Source organism: Equus caballus, chromosome 18 (assembly GCF_041296265.1).
Source record: "Equus caballus isolate H_3958 breed thoroughbred chromosome 18, TB-T2T, whole genome shotgun sequence".
NCBI lineage: Eukaryota > Metazoa > Chordata > Mammalia > Perissodactyla > Equidae > Equus > Equus caballus.
Genome location: NC_091701.1, coordinates 60,831,931 through 60,848,278, shown reverse-complemented (window position 1 = coordinate 60,848,278; position 16,348 = coordinate 60,831,931). Strand labels below are relative to the sequence as shown.

At 35.7% G+C, this 16,348-nt stretch overlaps 1 protein-coding gene across 13 annotated transcripts in view; it reads left to right on the top strand.

Annotated features, from left to right (window-relative positions):
- Positions 1 to 16,348, top strand: part of PDE1A (phosphodiesterase 1A) — a 341,764-nt gene that overhangs the window by 78,507 nt on the left and 246,909 nt on the right. Inside the window, exon 1 of one of the 13 annotated variants that reach the window (XM_070241388.1) lies at positions 9,342 to 10,007. The exons of 10 other annotated variants lie outside the window; for them this stretch is intronic. In XM_070241388.1, the coding sequence (XP_070097489.1) occupies positions 9,955 to 10,007 (53 nt within the window). In that variant the 5' untranslated portion in view covers positions 9,342 to 9,954. Of the gene's footprint in view, positions 1 to 9,341; positions 10,008 to 16,348 lie in introns of those variants that run through there. 2 more of the 13 variants (XM_014732566.3, XM_070241389.1) reach the window with 2 other exon arrangements.

The following is a 16,348-nucleotide window of genomic DNA, read 5'->3' as shown; positions in this document are numbered from 1 at the left end:
TAGAATCAGTGAATAATGATACTTGGAGCTCATCATTGGAAAGAAAGTTGTTCATGAAACAGCAGCAAAAGAAGTGAGTGAAGATAAAAATATAAAATGATTGTGAGGAACAGAGAAAGGGAATCAAAATGAATCATATTAGATGGTCCCAGTCATGGGAGGCACTGATAGTTAAACACATGGGCTATGGAGGAAAGCTGTCCTGGGATCAAGTTCTTGTTTTGCCAGTCTCAGTTGTGTCATATTAATTACCTCTATAATAGGGATACTAATTTCCGTTCTAGGTTGTTGTAAGGAGAATTCAATGTAATAGGGTTTGTAGAGTACTAGGTGGGGACTGGCACATAGTATGTACTTAATAAATAGCAGCACTTATCAATATTATCCTTGCAGTGTAATGTCCTTGCAGGAGTTAGGTAATCTCATAGGCAACTCTGAGTTTTACCAGTCTATGAATGGAACCCATCCAGCCTTTTTGGTGAAGGTGAAGTATCTAATGATGTGATTTTGAAAGAGGGTAGGGAATTTTAATTAATGAATTAACTTTTTAATGATTTGGGTTGCTATGGGTATGATTTTAAAGAGAGAATGGCATTACAGACACACATCTCAGTATTCGAGAGCCATTATGTATGTTGGGAATAGAACCACAGCTTCATTTTTATATTTACTCTGACTTAATTTTTTTTCTGGGGTTTCTCAGTGATGTTTTGACCAAAAATTTTGTTTATCCACTTTTGTTCAGTGAAGATTATACACCAAACAAATGGTAAAGTTTAATCTGTAAAGCTTCCATCCTGCTTTTTTTGGTTTACTGATCCATGCACGTGTGAGGCTTATCTTGTGAGAATGACACAAACCAAACTAATGTGTCTCTGAAATCAAGTCTGAATTGTTACTAGAGTTCCACCTAATTCAAATGACCAGAGAATTATATTTTTAAAGATATGGTAAGCCAAGATGCCTTTTTTTTAAAAAAGGCTGATATTAAAACTAAGGAAGGTAATCATGGAGGGCAGTGATAGTAAGAACAAAGATGGTAGCATCAGACAGAACTGGATTCAAATCTTATTACTGTAGCATACAAGATGTACAGCCTTTGGCAAATTATATAACTTTTTAAACCCTAATTTCCTTGAGTGTGACTTGTAAGATAATCTACTCTCTAGGTGTGTTATGTAGAATTAACTGAAATAGTACATAGAAAGTATTTTGCCTAGCACATAGTAAATGACTAATAAACACGTCAACTCTCTTGCTGTCATACTTTCCATTGGGTCAGGTGGAGAAAAGAACAGATGAGGGAAGAGTGTCGTTTTCTAGGATCATAGATCAGGATGAAAGCTCATAATGTTTAAAAAAGATACAGAATTTCTAAGATAGACTTGATTTCCAATATTCTGTCAGGTATTGGGCCTTGTGTCAGATGATGTAGTAGATAATGGGTTTTGTGTTGGACTTGGGAAGATGTTCACTGACCAGTTTAAATCCTGTATGGAATTAGAATTTAGAATTTAATTAAATGAATTTACAAATAAATTAGGTAACTATAGCATGTCATAGAACAATTGATAGGAATAATGTATTGATATGAAAAATAAGATGGTAGTTCCATAGATGAGTTTGGCAAGGATAGATCATTTCGACGATATGGGGTAGTGGAAAGTCAGTAGAAACACTAAGAAAAGCTGAAGCTGGAATGAGTTTTTTGGGGAGTGAATGGACGTAAGGGTGCAAATATATGTGGTCTGTATTTATTCTCTCTGCTAATAACTCATTTTTGTTTTAGAAAGATAATAGGGGTAGTGACCTATTTCTATGCATTTGAATTATTTGCACAGAACCTACTACACATACTTGAAAGGCTTGGCAAACTGAGTGGCTGCTTCTCTTCAAAGTCAGTGTGAGTCATGATTATCTCTATTGCTGTCGAATTCTAAAAGCTTGGAGAGTCAATAGGTTAGCATTTAGGAATTTTCCGTTTACTGACTTTGATTGAATTCATTTCTTGGTAGTTCTGCACATTTATTCATAGACATTACTGGAAGCTTAAGACAGACTTTAAAAAAACTACTAATTGAATTTAAGTCATATTGAAACCAAGCTGAAAATATGGAGGAAAGCTGGTAATGATGACTCAGTACTGAAGCTAAGTTAATGATTTAGTGAAGGGTTTCAGAGCTGCAGAGAAACTGAATGAGTCTCAGCGTGCAGCTACATTTGGACAATTTTCCACTGACGGAAGAATGCAGATAAGAACATTTTCGGCATGTTTGGGGAGTATGGAAACCTTTGAATCATAATCTTTTAAACTGTGAAATCACGTCGATCATTTTCCTAATTACAACCCCTCTTCTTATGGGATGGCGTGAGCCTCTGTAACTCTGTGGGCTAGTGTGGCAGGAACCACATCACACTGCTTCAGCCACAATGTGCCCACTGAATCATGTGCTGCTGCCTGATGCTGAGGGCAGATGAAACACTGCTTACCCCTCCTCTTAGCTTGCTCACTGAATATCTGTTCATCTTTCCACCCCTGTCCAACCAAATCTTCGTAGTTCTCTGACTCAAAGAGAATTTCATATTAAGGAGGTCTCTTTTTGTAATGTTTATTTAACTACGCCAAAGTTACTTCCTTTTATAGCAGATTTATATGTTGCTTGATTACACATTGAGTGGTGGGTGGGTGTGTAGTTATGAGAATCTGTCTTAAATGATTTCCTTTGTTGTTGTTGTTGTTGATTTGTTCACAGAATGTCACATTCATTTGAAAGAAGTTGTTTGACTGCCAGCACTAAAGGCTGTCAGAACTTGTGTGAGTGCTAATTGGAGCCAATCAAACTTTAACTGACCTGCTTCTACACTTCAATAACAAAGAGGAATTTCTCCTACTTTGTGAAGTAGAAAAGCTCAGCTCTGATACCGGGCTGAGGGATCAGCCAATTTGGGGAACAGTTTGTCCTTGCCACTTGAAGCTATAAACCATGACTTCTTTATTAATTCATTTAAGAAAATAACAATTCTGATGTATTTTCTTATTGAATAAATGGCCAACAAACTTTTAGTCTGACACACAAGTCCAGAGAATCTATCTTAAAACTACTAACTGGGTAGAACCTGCTTTTTGCCCCTAAGTTAGAAAACAGTTTTAGTCAAATTGAGGAACCGTTTCCAAAGTGATTCTCAGTTGTATTGTCAATTTTAATATTCCCATTGTATTTATTCTCAGATATGTAGAGTTCTTGATTTGAAGAAGTGTAATGACAAATATTTCAAGATGAAACACATATGTGAGTATTGGAAAATGTTTTGAAGCAGTGCAAGAGATCAGTGGGAGTCTATTTTTACGTTCTTATAGACAAATATATGAAGAAAAATACGTTTTTGGTATAACTTGACTAGGTTTATTTTTGAGGTAGTCAGGAAGAATTAGATGTTCTAATCTTTTCCTCACTTATTGCATCCTGCAGAACGGGTTTATTCATTAATTGAACAGGTGAATTTGTGAACAAATAATTACACAGACTATGTCACATACAGATTATGATACACACTGATTACACTTCGTGCAAGGGAAACAAAGACAATACTGAAGGTATATGAAATTCAAGGAGGGTTGTCAGAGGAGTCACCTCTCTGAGGAGGTGAAACTGCAGCTGAAATCTGAGCAATGAGCAGGAGGAAGAGCATTTTAGACAGAAGGAACAGTATGTACAGAAGAGGCAGGAAAGAGTGTGGAGTGCTAGAGGAACAAACTGCCAGCTGGTGAGGAATGAACCAGAGGGTCGGCATTTTGAGATGCGGTACAGGTAGGTGAGGGCCAGATCAGGAAGAGGGTTAATAATGTGGCATATTTTCTCAATATGCACCGACTGAAATGAATGAGTAAGAAAGCTTCCTAAAATAATGGGAATAAAGTACTTTTCTCTCTTTCGTTTTGATGAATATGATCTTACCTTCTTCCAGTTGGCCAGAAGCATTCATCTGCTTCTTGCAGGGTGGGGAGTGGGACTAATATTATTAAAGATGAAAGTAAAGACAAATGAGAAGCCCAGCACTGAAGACCTAAATGAAACTTTTGAGCTCCCAGTAAGGCAATAGTCCTGAAAGCCAGACTTTGATCAAAACAAAAAGGGTTTCTCAAGTTCCCGAACCTCTACCTAACATACATGACCCAAGCTTGTAGCTTTGAACATTGAGTTTATTAGAAACCATGGACAAAAGGCACTCAGGCGATAAAGTAAGAGATTTTCTGCCATGTGAGATGGGAAAACTTACTTCTTCTGCCCTGGTGAAGTACAGGAAAGGGGACCTAGGTAGAAAGTGTTTTATGTAAATGGTCAAAGTATTTTGACCTCTTACCTCTGAGCTGAAACCCCAGGGTGGGAAACATGTTTGTTGAAAGTAAAAACTTAAAGCAGAGAGGATTTTTCCAGTGGCTTAGTGAGTTAGCTACAACCGAATAAAAATAGTGGTATGGTGTGGCCAATCCCAAGTCTTCCTTAATGCCTGTGTGGGGTGGAGGGCTCAGGAAGTCCTGTGTGCCCAGTGGGGAATTCAGAAGTCAGCTGAAACGAGGCCAGTGTATCTGCCATGAGCTTATCATGCCAATGGCAAGAGGTCAAGGGATATGACACAGAAGCTAAAGGGTTACCAGCTTCTGTGGAGATCCAGATAAAGGATGTCTTGCAGCACCAGTGAAGGCTAAGATTGGGCTCAATAAAAGGGGGTCACCATAGTTCCCAGACTGAGTCAATTGAACAGATCAGCCACGGATTTTAGCAGTATGTCTACAAGGAGCCAAGTGACCAGACAGATAAGGGACATTGTTGCAGATACCAGGGAACACAGAGGAGAGCAAGGAACTGCAGATTTGGGTTTGAGGCCACCTCTTTTCTGCCACTATAAGGTCATAGAAGCCTGACTCCCTATAAACTGAGACGCCTCCTTGAAGAAAAAACAGTGGGTTGGAGGAAATATGAAAGACTGAACATTTACCGTATGACTGAGTTTTTAGAAGAAAATATTTATATAAGAAGATCATGAGAGCATTAATCAGCCCTTTGTTCGTGTATTAATTCATTCAACAAATAACCATCAAGTGTCTCTTATATACCACACACGGGGAATACGACAGACACTAACCCTTGCCCTCCTGTAGCTTACATTTCAGTGAGGGTAGTTTCAGGTGGAAGATATAGAAAAAAAGAAAATAGTTTAATTAGCAAAAACAAAGATGCTATAATTTATTTGCACATTTGAATAATAGTGTGTTATATTTTTAATCCTATACCAATAAGGATGAAAAGTATTCTGGTAGTGTGTATGACTTTGTTATCGTTAAGAAAAGCTAAAAACAACTGCACAGTTTATTCTTGCTTGGAAACTAAGTTTAAATAACTTGATATTTTATCATAGGGTCAGTCATAGACTCACAAAAATTTAGAGCTGGAAAAGATCTTAGAAGTCATTGGGTTTAACATCTTAGTTTGACTGGTAAGGAAACAGACTTACAGGGAGTTGAGAAAATCACTGCCAGAGCTGGGATTTAAATGTATGTTTCTTGACATTGGTCCAGGACTCTTTGTAATACAACAGGGATTCCATTCAAATCTTAACATAACATATTCATTGATTATTTCACCTTGATATCAGTAGGCTCTTTCTAGGGCCAGCTCTTTTAAGTATTGGGAGCATAAGGGACCATGCAGTGATATTTAAGTAGGGTAGAGGATTAGGAGAAGAATAGACACTCAATAGAGTGATTAGTTGCTTCTTCTTTTTCTCCATAGAATGTGCAATATAGCCCAGAAAAAGCCCAAGTGACCTCAGTGGCACCGTGTATGCCAAGGTGACAACCTACTCAGTGGGGGTAAAAGCTTGGGCTCAGGGATGAGACAGATGGCTTGAAATTCCAGCTCCATCACCTATCAACTAGCTTCATAATCAGGTGCAAAACTTCTTGCATGAAATTTGTTATAAAAAATGGATAAAATGCTGAAGGTTGTGAATGACTTACTTTAAAAGGATACATCAAATTTAAATTATCTCTAAAATGATGCTGCTGTCACCCACTTATATGCAACAGTTTTCCCTCCAGTGACAAAAGAGGAGAGTTATGGTTATTCTATCAGGAATAGTTCACACTCTGCCATTTATCTCATGGTAGAGTCAGCCAAGCGGTGTTCCACTCTACTGATGCAATGTTTATAGCTACGTCAAATGAAAATCGTGGCAGTTCCTGCTTTTTACTTTTCTTGGTTTTATCAAGAACCAGGTACTTTTCTGGGACAGCATCACAAGCATGTTTCATTTTTCATGCATGATGTGTCAAAAAAAAAAAGTTTGAGAACTATAGAGCTGGAGTTTAAGTGTAAGAGATGCTCTCATCATAAGACAGGGCTGGTTCTACCCTTGGTGGAAGGTGGAGAGGCAAGAGTGAAAGAAGCAGGCTTTTAAAATTTTAAAATTATATCATGTGTATATAATGATAAAATCTAAAATGCCATTCAGTCCTTTCTTTCTTGCATTTCCTTCCCTCTTCTACACTTAATTTAAAACCCACTTAAATGTGTAACTTGTGACATTGTGTTTAATTAAATTGTGTTAAAAAAAAGAACATACACTTTGTCTCAGACTGATAGTTGACTAGACTCATGTGGTAAAATGATAACCTGTAGATACATTCATTTCCAGGTCTTGGGCTGGCATATTATGTGATTTTTCTACCATTGCATACTTTTTGGCACTTATATATTACAAACAGAGCCAGAGAAAGGACAATTATGATTAAAAAAAAAACAAGGAAGAGTAAAGCTAACCTGTTTTCCAAGATGCTTAACACAAAATTGTGAGTTGATCTATGTTTTATGACACAGAATGAGTTAGTTATGATGGGTATGTTGGTGTGTTTAAGCTGAGCATTTTAACAAATTAAGATATATTTATTGAGCACCTAACAGTGCTGAGTGGGGAAGTGTGTGTGTGTTTGTCTGTATGTGTGTGTGAGAGAGAGCAGGAAGTGGGGGTGGAAGTGTTAGGCAAAGTCATATTGAAAGAAAGTTTATTACAACAGGAAAAACATAAATATCACTTCTGACCCCCACTCTCAGAAAAAAACTATTCAAAATAAAGTATGGTTAGTTTGTTCTATAGGAGAATTGACCTGGTTATTTACAAAATAGATTTTAGTATTTTGCCCAATACAGTTGTGTTAATTTAAGGAATATATTTTTGTAATTTAAGCAACAGTAGTCAGGTCCTTTCACCTCATTGAATACTACATTTAAGTTAAATAAGTTAATAAAGCAAACTTTTCTTCCCAGTATTAAATTTAAATGCTTTTTGAGAAAAAGTTAATGGAAACACTTAAGAAACACATATTTTTGTTTGTGCCAAGTGAATATTTAACTTACTTGTATCTTCTCATGGCTCTTTAGGTTCTAAGATTGTGTTTAAATATAGTGCTTGAAGTAAATGGGAATCTAAGCTTTCTACCTGAGTAATGTAAGAGCAAAAAGATTATAAACCTAATGCAAGCAAAGACATTATGGATTTGCTCTAATTAATTTAACAACTTTCAGATTCCGCAGTTGCTAAGCCTTTGAGCTTCAAGTTAGAATGTATACTTGCTTGCCGTTTGAAGTGTGGCTTGGCTAGATGTTTATTAGTATTTGTGTTGAGTTCCTTTCATCATGTTAATGAAGAAATCATCTCATTTTTCTAATTCAAAATTAGACAAAATGAAAGTTAATGGACTTATTCTCTTTGGTTGTCCCTGAGGGCTATTTATGCTAAATTAATGGTGATATAGGTAAACCATCAGTACAGAAATTGAATGTCACCCATAAATGCAAAAATCCTTCCAGAAGACCTTTACAATTTGTTATTAGTTAGGAATCTTTCTATACAAAGAAAGCCAAAGCATTTGGTTATGATGAAGCATCTACTCCAAAGGTCTGCATATTAGTTTGCATAGCGATTGTCTCCAGATTTAACTTCAGTATTACCCACATGTGAATTTATGATTGGATGCTTATTGATAGTGAAGGGAACATTAATTTAGACGTCACTATATAAATATATAATAGCTACATAAAAATATGTAATATAAAATTATCTACCTTTTTATTTGTAAATTCTTTGTTTATTTATAACTTTATATAATAAATGTATATTTTTTGGAGTATTGGGCATCATAACATCTGTGCTAGTTCCTTTGCAAGAAGCAGGCTAATCATATTTAGAAATAGCACAACGGTACTATTAAAGCTGGAAAGGAACATAGAATTCAATTAATACTATAACTTCATTTTACAAACAAGGAAACTGGGGCTCAGATAGGTCAAGAAATTTTCCCACAATGGCCCAGCATATTTGTGATAGAACTAGGACTAGAACGCATTTATTTTATTTTTAGTTCAAAGCTCTCTCAGACTCATTCCATTTTCTAGTGGGGATTAGAACTGTTCAATAAAATCAGTGATTTTTTTGTAATCCTCTTCTCCTTCCTTGTCTCTCCTCTGGGAAGAAAATAAAAAGGTGTTCTCGCTCCTGTGGAAGTGTTCAGAGGGTGTTAAGAACTGCAAATTGCAGCCATATAGATCATGTCTCCCTCTGTGGCATTGATCCTTATTTTTATGGAGCATTCAACTAAAGACGTGTATGTTTCTGTCCCCCCCCCCCTTTTATTACATGTCTATTTTTAAAACATTTTACTCATGCTTTGAAATGATTTATTTTATTACATACCCAACCTCTGACCTGAAATCTCATCACATTATTGATTGAGTAGGAGTTTTATTAGTGGTTCAGATAGAGGAATGTCTCCAAAATAAGTTATATTAAAATATGAGGATTTGCCTTATCTGTAACCAGAACAAGAGTTCCTGCAGTGTGAGTCTAAGTCTTCCAAATAAAACACTTTTTAATGTCATTTATTTTCAGCTGTTCACAACTTCTCTCTTCTACCTACTTTTCTTTCTTTTTATTTTTATAAATTCAAATTTGATCATACAATATAAAAACCTTAGGTTCCCAAGGAGATTTGGAGACTTTTTAAAAAAGAGTTTGTGTATGTGCGTGTGTTTCCCTGTTTTTTTTTGCAGTGTCCCCCCCTTAGTTGGAAAGCCACACTTGGGTACAGACATCTGGGTACAATGTCGCTGATAGAATTGAGCAATTTTTGTTTTTCTAACTTAGTAGTTCTGGCCAGCTTTGCATGCGCTTCTATCAGTTGAAATAGCATCTTCAACTTTAGCCAAGTGTAGGTTATTAGGTTATGAGTGCCAAAAATGATGAGTTGTTTCCACACTTCATCCAGTGAGAATAAAAGCAAGATTGTAAAATAATTATAATCTCTTGAAGCAGAGCCAGCCACGCAGCCTGAAGCCCATCTTTCTTCATTAATTTGTATACAGTTCTTATTTTAACAGAACAAACTTTCAGAGGGTACTCACATGGGACTACTGAACCAGCTGTACAACTTTTATTTTGAAGAAAAAAGTTGAGCCTCAGAACAGGCTGTTTTAAAGACAGGGAGGGACTTAGCTTTTCCGAGCTTGACCAGCATGTGGAAGGAGAGCTCTCATGGCTGTAATAACTTAGGAAGCTCCTACCTGGGTGACACTGGGGGAGGAAGTTTTCTGTTTGTTTTGTTTTGTTTCTGAGGGTCTCGTGCACTTCGCTTTCCTGTGTCAACGTGACTCTTGGTGGTTTTTGCACACCCTGCTCTGTGGGGGAGTGCCCCAACGTGCCTGTCTTATGTGGCCTCTATGGACACACTGCTCAGCTGGCAGAGAGCAGGGAAGTTTTCTCCCAGCACCCAAAAAGAGAAAGAGGAAACTACTTTTTCCTTCTGGACTTCTTGCAGCACAATAGATCAGAATAAGCTTCCACGTTCTCTCCCTGGATTTCTGGAGTGGTTTCCAGGAAGAAGTTAAACCTTCACCTTAAATGGATGACCATGTCACAATCAGGAAGAAACATCTCCAAAGACCCATCTTTAGGTAAGTAATGTTACATCTTAGGTGGTTTCCGGGCTATCAAGAAAAATAAGTTATCTCTTTCATCCTTAAATTGGGAATTCTGGCACCAAGCTACAGCAAGGCAGAAGTGTGCCTAAAGTTTAACTTCATGCATACGGAAGGAGTCGTTTTATTTTCTATTTTCTGAAACCCTATGTACAAGCTCTTATCAACACCTCAAAATATATTTTAAAAACCTATTAGCTGTTCATGCATATGAATGACATAGCCCTGGGAAAACTTCTGAAACATTATGCAGTTCCTCTCTGTTTCCAATGACCCGCTAAATGGGAAATATTGTGCCTGATTCTTTCAACTGATTACACTCAGAGGTAGTGTTTTAGTGCTGCTAATGCTACATCTTTTTGCAGTAATTTGTGGCGAGACAAATGTGAACTTGAGAGCGATTGTACTAGGTTGTGCATTTTACAGCTAGTTCACAAATGTCTGAATGGCAGATAAGGAAACAATTGGGCAATAGGAGAAATTTTATGCTGAGGAGGAATCTTTGGCCAGGAAAATGTAGAGACAGCATAATGGAGTGAGCTAAGGTTTTATTCTGGGGGGAGGGACACTCTTTCTCTAAGAGAGCAGCAATTTCTCTGTTGATTCTTTAACTCTTGATTCTTTATCTTTTATGCACTTTAGAATTCAGAACTTAGAATTAAGAAGTTTAAAGAAGCTAGAAAATGAACACAAACAATTTCTGCCTCTTAAGAGAAGATTAAAAAAAGAACTTAATTATATATCAATTTTGTGCCTCTCCCAAAATAATATCCTAAACATAGCAAAGATACTTCTTATTAGTAATATTAATATTAAAGTCAAGTCACAGCCACTAGTTGTTGATCTAGAATTAACTACAGGATAATAGTTTATGGATGGAATTCCTGGCATTCCGTGGTTGTTACATAATGAATAAGAGTAGGCCTCAAGGAGTATAATTATATAAAATGTGGCTGTATTTTTGTATTGATTAAGCATTATTACAGTATTTTTAGAAAGAAAAATATACTTTTGTAGTGCGTAAAACCAAATTCTAGCTCAAATCTGTTTTAAAACCTTCTTTTGAAGATAAATCATATGTAAATCTACAAATATGGATTTAATATCACAAACTGTCTACTTAAATATGCATTTGTAAATTTTATGCAGTGGTGGGTAAATAACCCGAAATCCAAAATGACTCTCAAGATGTGTATTCACTTTCCATATTTTCTGAAAAGTTCTCCCAGTTCTATGTAATTAATTTCTATTTTCTCCTAAGTGCATGTGTGACTTCAAAAAGACATGACAATTGCCTAGATAATTCTAGACTCAACTCCACTGAGGCACCACTCAAAGAGGGCACCTGCAGAAGTTCAAGAAGGCAAGGTTGTGCTGGGTAAAATCGGATCCACTTAGCCATAAACTGTAGTATATTACCCTATGGGGGAGCTGTGGCGATTGAGCCTGGAGGTACTTCACCACTGGCTTATGCCCCGTCCTATCCCCTCCTGATGAATTATATGCTTAGGTGCCACTTGCAGTGGAATTGCAGTTCAACTGAAGTTCTGTTCTTTTTTATGTAAAGTACAGATCCTTTGTAGAAGCTGAGATTCTTTGCCCAGATAATTAGAATAAAATTTGGTAAATTCAAATGATGCTTCGTGATTCTGGTGACCTAGAAGAGAAAACGCAGCTACTAAAGAGGAGATAATTTCACCCAGGCAATCATTTCAAGCAAATGTTGAACACAGGTTAAGGCCAGACGTGGAGGTGGGATTGATTGGTCAACTGGCATGTTGACAGCTGGCTCTGCTTTTTTCAGGATATGATTTTGATGAGGGAAAAGGGAGGAGGACAGTATCTTAAAGGATTCAAATGACTAGGCATAATTCTTCAGAGAAAGTCTTGGGCTGCTCTTCAGTAAAATACAGCATGGGCTGTCTGATAGCTAGTTGTACTTTAGGGCAAGTTGGGAAGTGGTTTAAGCTTGCCTTTGGCATCTCTGGCCCTTATCCTATGCCCCACTTCATTTTCTTGGTCAGCCTCCTTTCCTAGGTCCCTTGTCCCTTTGGGCTACCCCTGGAGTGTCCAGTCTCTTACATTGAGACAACTTTCTCAGGCCTGTCCTTTCTGGTCAGAGACCTATGGACCAGACCTTTCCTTCTCAATATATACTTGTTGGCACCCCACTTCCTTAGGACTTTGCACATTGGTTCTCAATCCACTGGGTAAGCAAATCTGTGTTAAGCTGTTTCCTATGTGCTGGTTGCAAGTTTAACAGAAATTTTGTAAAAAATAATATCTTGGCTGTTTATAAATAATTCATTTAAAAGTTCAATCATTAAAAGAGATCAGTGCAAGAGTTTTTTAGAAATACCTGACATGTTGACAATGTTAAAATTTTTATATACAGGCTACTTTCTCCTGCGACTGAGCCCACAGTTTTAATTCAATTCACATGGTCTTCTCTGATTGACTACAGGTGTCCAGAATCTGGGCTATGCCACTGGGAAGGTCAGATATGACAAAGAAAAACAAACCGTATCTGCCCTCACATGTCATATCCTCTAGTATATACCTAGATAACTATGGCACAAGTAGACCATGAGTGCCAAAAAGGAGGTAAAAATGTCCTGGGAAATTATAATGAAGAGACAGATTTCAGTGATGACTAATTCTGACACCTAAGTGAATTGAGAGAGGTAAGAGCAAGATTTTTTTTTAATTTAATTTTTGAGACTGAATTAGCATCAATTTTTCATCAGGAAAATCTCCCTAAATTTCAGAGAGCAAAAGTCATCCATCAAGTGTAAAAAGTTAGCTGAGAGATTTTAAAGTAGATGGTGGACATTTGCAATTCCATGGCTGGATACGATACTGGGAAGACTGGCAGGAATCTTATGTGCTATTAGATTCTGCCTGTAAGACTCACTGTGTCTCTTACAGTGGTCATTCTCAAATCATCTCACATAGTTAGGTTATCAAATCTATGTTTTAAAAATCTTCTGTAGAAAGTTTAGATGTGTATTTTCACACCAAGTCTGTGAGGCAAGGAATAAAGGCAAAGTTTCGTTTATGGCCAAGGTGGGAGTTTGTATGATCTCTTTAATCATATCATGTGGAACTTTGGGATTAATGAGATGATTCAGCCCTGAGCATATGTAAATGGTGCATCTTGAACACCCTTTGTGGTTTTGCCTGCAGATGTTCTTGCAGCTCAGATTTGTATAGAGAAAAGATGATTCTCCCTCTACTAAAGAGAAACACTTTAAGTTTTATAATTTTCCGGGAAGGAAGCACTATCACAAAATCTGTATTAAAATGTTTTCAGTCAACAACATTGATTTTGTTCCTAGCAGTTATAAAATAAAATTACATAGATTCTTAAAATCCAAGATGTGAATCACCACTTGATGTTAGAGCCCTCCTATAGACATGTTCATTTAGACTTCTAAAAACCTCTTTTTCTGTATTATCACAGAGTTTAATGTCTGGTAATCATAATTTATCTCTTTATATAAATAGATTAATCAATTTATAACACATTCAAATGAGGTAGCTTCGTGTAACTTCAGTAAACAATTGCTGAAGACACTTCTATCTTATTGCACCTCTGTCTTATTGTACACATATTGCTCAGTGAACTTTCTATTCCCATGGGATAAATCAACCTTAAACCTTGGTGCCAAGAAAAATCTGTTTCTCCTAATAAAGTTGCATCACTGAAAAATATTTCTTATCTGAGTTTTACTGCCATGAAGAGTTTAAGTCTTGGTTTTTGTTATAATTATCTCCTCCTACTTGATTTGATATTTTACGTTACCAAATTCTGTTATATGTGCATCATTTTCCATTTGTTACTTCAAATTCCTTCTAGAAGTAAGTAGAGAAAAAAATGAATTTAAAAATAAATTGAAACTTTTCTTATATGTTAAGCCTTATTTAGTGTTGTTTGGAACCAACAACCTTTTGAACTTCTTCAGGATTCAAAAGTGGATACGTTATTTTTGTGGTGACTTTCCACTAAAAGTAGCACTTAAAAAGCCACAAACAAAATCATGCATAGAGTTCTTCAGCAGCCCTGGAATTGAGAACTGGTCTATGCATCCAGGATCTGAGACATTAAAGGGCAAGTCAAATGGCTGCCAGGGCCCAACACTAATGAAAATCATGTTGAGATCTTCACAGCATTTAGAACATGCTGTTTCTTCTCTTTATGCCTTTTCAAAAGTTTTATTTTTACAAGTATCTGTTAGCAGAGGAATTCTGAGTGTGTTTTTGGCAGGATATTTTCTTCACATAGAGATGTAGAAAACAGTAGGATGAAATAAGAAAGGCAGATTCTGATTTTGTTTGTAGACCTAATGGGGATGTTTAGTAACCATTACTATGTCTGAATTCTAATTTCAAGGTGTGATCTATGCTTTATAGAGGAATATCATAAAATATCTGTTACATATTTAAAATCACACCTTTGGAGTGTAATAATTTTTATTATTCCCACATTTAAGTTCAGTGTACTAACATTAGTGTCAAACTAAAACATAAGTTGCTTATATGGAGGGGCCACACTGCATTTCAGACTTTTGTACATTAATAAGGTGAAATATCTGACTGATTTTGCCGATTTACAGTAGTTTTCTAAGCAAGGTGTCCAGATAGTATTCAAATATTCAGATATTTCAGACTCATTTCCTTCAGTGTTATGGGAACAATAAAAAACCAAAGCAAAGAATATAAAATGTAAAATCACTACAAAATTTAAAGAAATTGTAATATATTTTGGACATTGGTATTTTTGTCTCATAAATATTTAAGTATTTACAGTGTTCTTTGATTTAAGTCTCTTTTTAACACCTTCCTCTCATCAGAAATACATACTTTATACAGAAATATGTTTAGTACAAAGTCATCAAAGTTAAAAAGAATTCATAGAAAAAAATTAAGAATGAGTTGCTGAAGTACTATAATATGTTAAACATATTTTCTTTTTTGTGCAATGAATTTCCTCATAGGAAAAAGCTCTATGTCAATCAAATCCAAAATATTATAGAATTCCGTATTTATGAAAGTATTTTCCAGTTGTTGGCTCTAAGACAAAAGTGATTGGAAATTCATTTATTAAAAAAAGAGAGAGAGGAGAAAATGAATTTACCTGCAATGGTTACATAGTTACATACTGGAAATTTAATTTCAAGGTTTTAAAAAAATAAAATGATGATTTTTATGTAAGTGACAATTAATTGGTAGAAAAAACGATCATATTTAAATTATTCCCCTTTGCTATGAAAGTAAAAAATACTTCGGAAAATAGACATAGTGCAATGAACTTAAAGTTTATGACACTGTTGGACATAATAAAAATTAATGAAGAACAAATATATTTTATAAGACGTTTATTAAAAATTAATTTTTTTGTTGTCTAGGTCAGGATGTTATTGGTGCTGGTCAAAGGTCATCGTATGACATAAAACAAGGAACAGACACAAATTGATCTTTAAAATAGATTACAAATATTAAAGCAAAACAATTAACATATGAATATAAGGCAGGTAATATTTATCATAAAAGTAATTATCAGACACTTGTGTGCCTTTTTTTCTAGTTGTGATAAAAATAGCTCTAATCTTTTAGTGGTCATCACGACTAGGCAAACTATAATTTGTTATACATTTTAAAGTCAGGCAGGAAGTAATTTACTCTTGCTGCTATTATTTCATCCATAGTCAACACAAATTTAAATTATTTCCAATAAACTTAGCAGCAGCCGCCGCTGCAGCAGTAGATATTATACTAAGATCTGCTGTTCATAGAAATCTTAGCATATTCTTAGGCAACTTACATGCATGTAATCTTCAGAACAACTTCATAAAGAAGTATTAAATCCACAATTAATGATTTTGGTTATGGATCCAAGAACAGGGAATAGATTAAAACACGGGAAAATATCTCTCACTCAGGAGCTACACAAATCTTGTTTTCTAAGCTAGCAAAACTTGGCAATAATTACATTGGTATAATTTAGAAATGACTTTTCAAATATTTGTAATGTTTGGGATGAGGAAAATCAAGATTATGCAGGTAAAATGATATACTGGGGATAATGTAATGGTTTTATACCATCTGGAGAATTTTATATTTGGAATAATCAGCCTGTTAGATATAGTGTTTAGGTAAAAAGTAATGAAAAATAATAAGAAGAAGATTAAAGACGATGTCTAGGTTTGTAGAAACAGAATAAGATTAAAGAAGTCTGCAGTACTCATATAACCAGTCTCTTCAGTTCTGTGACTGAACATGACATAATTTTCATACTTAGTTCTCATGGGAAAGCT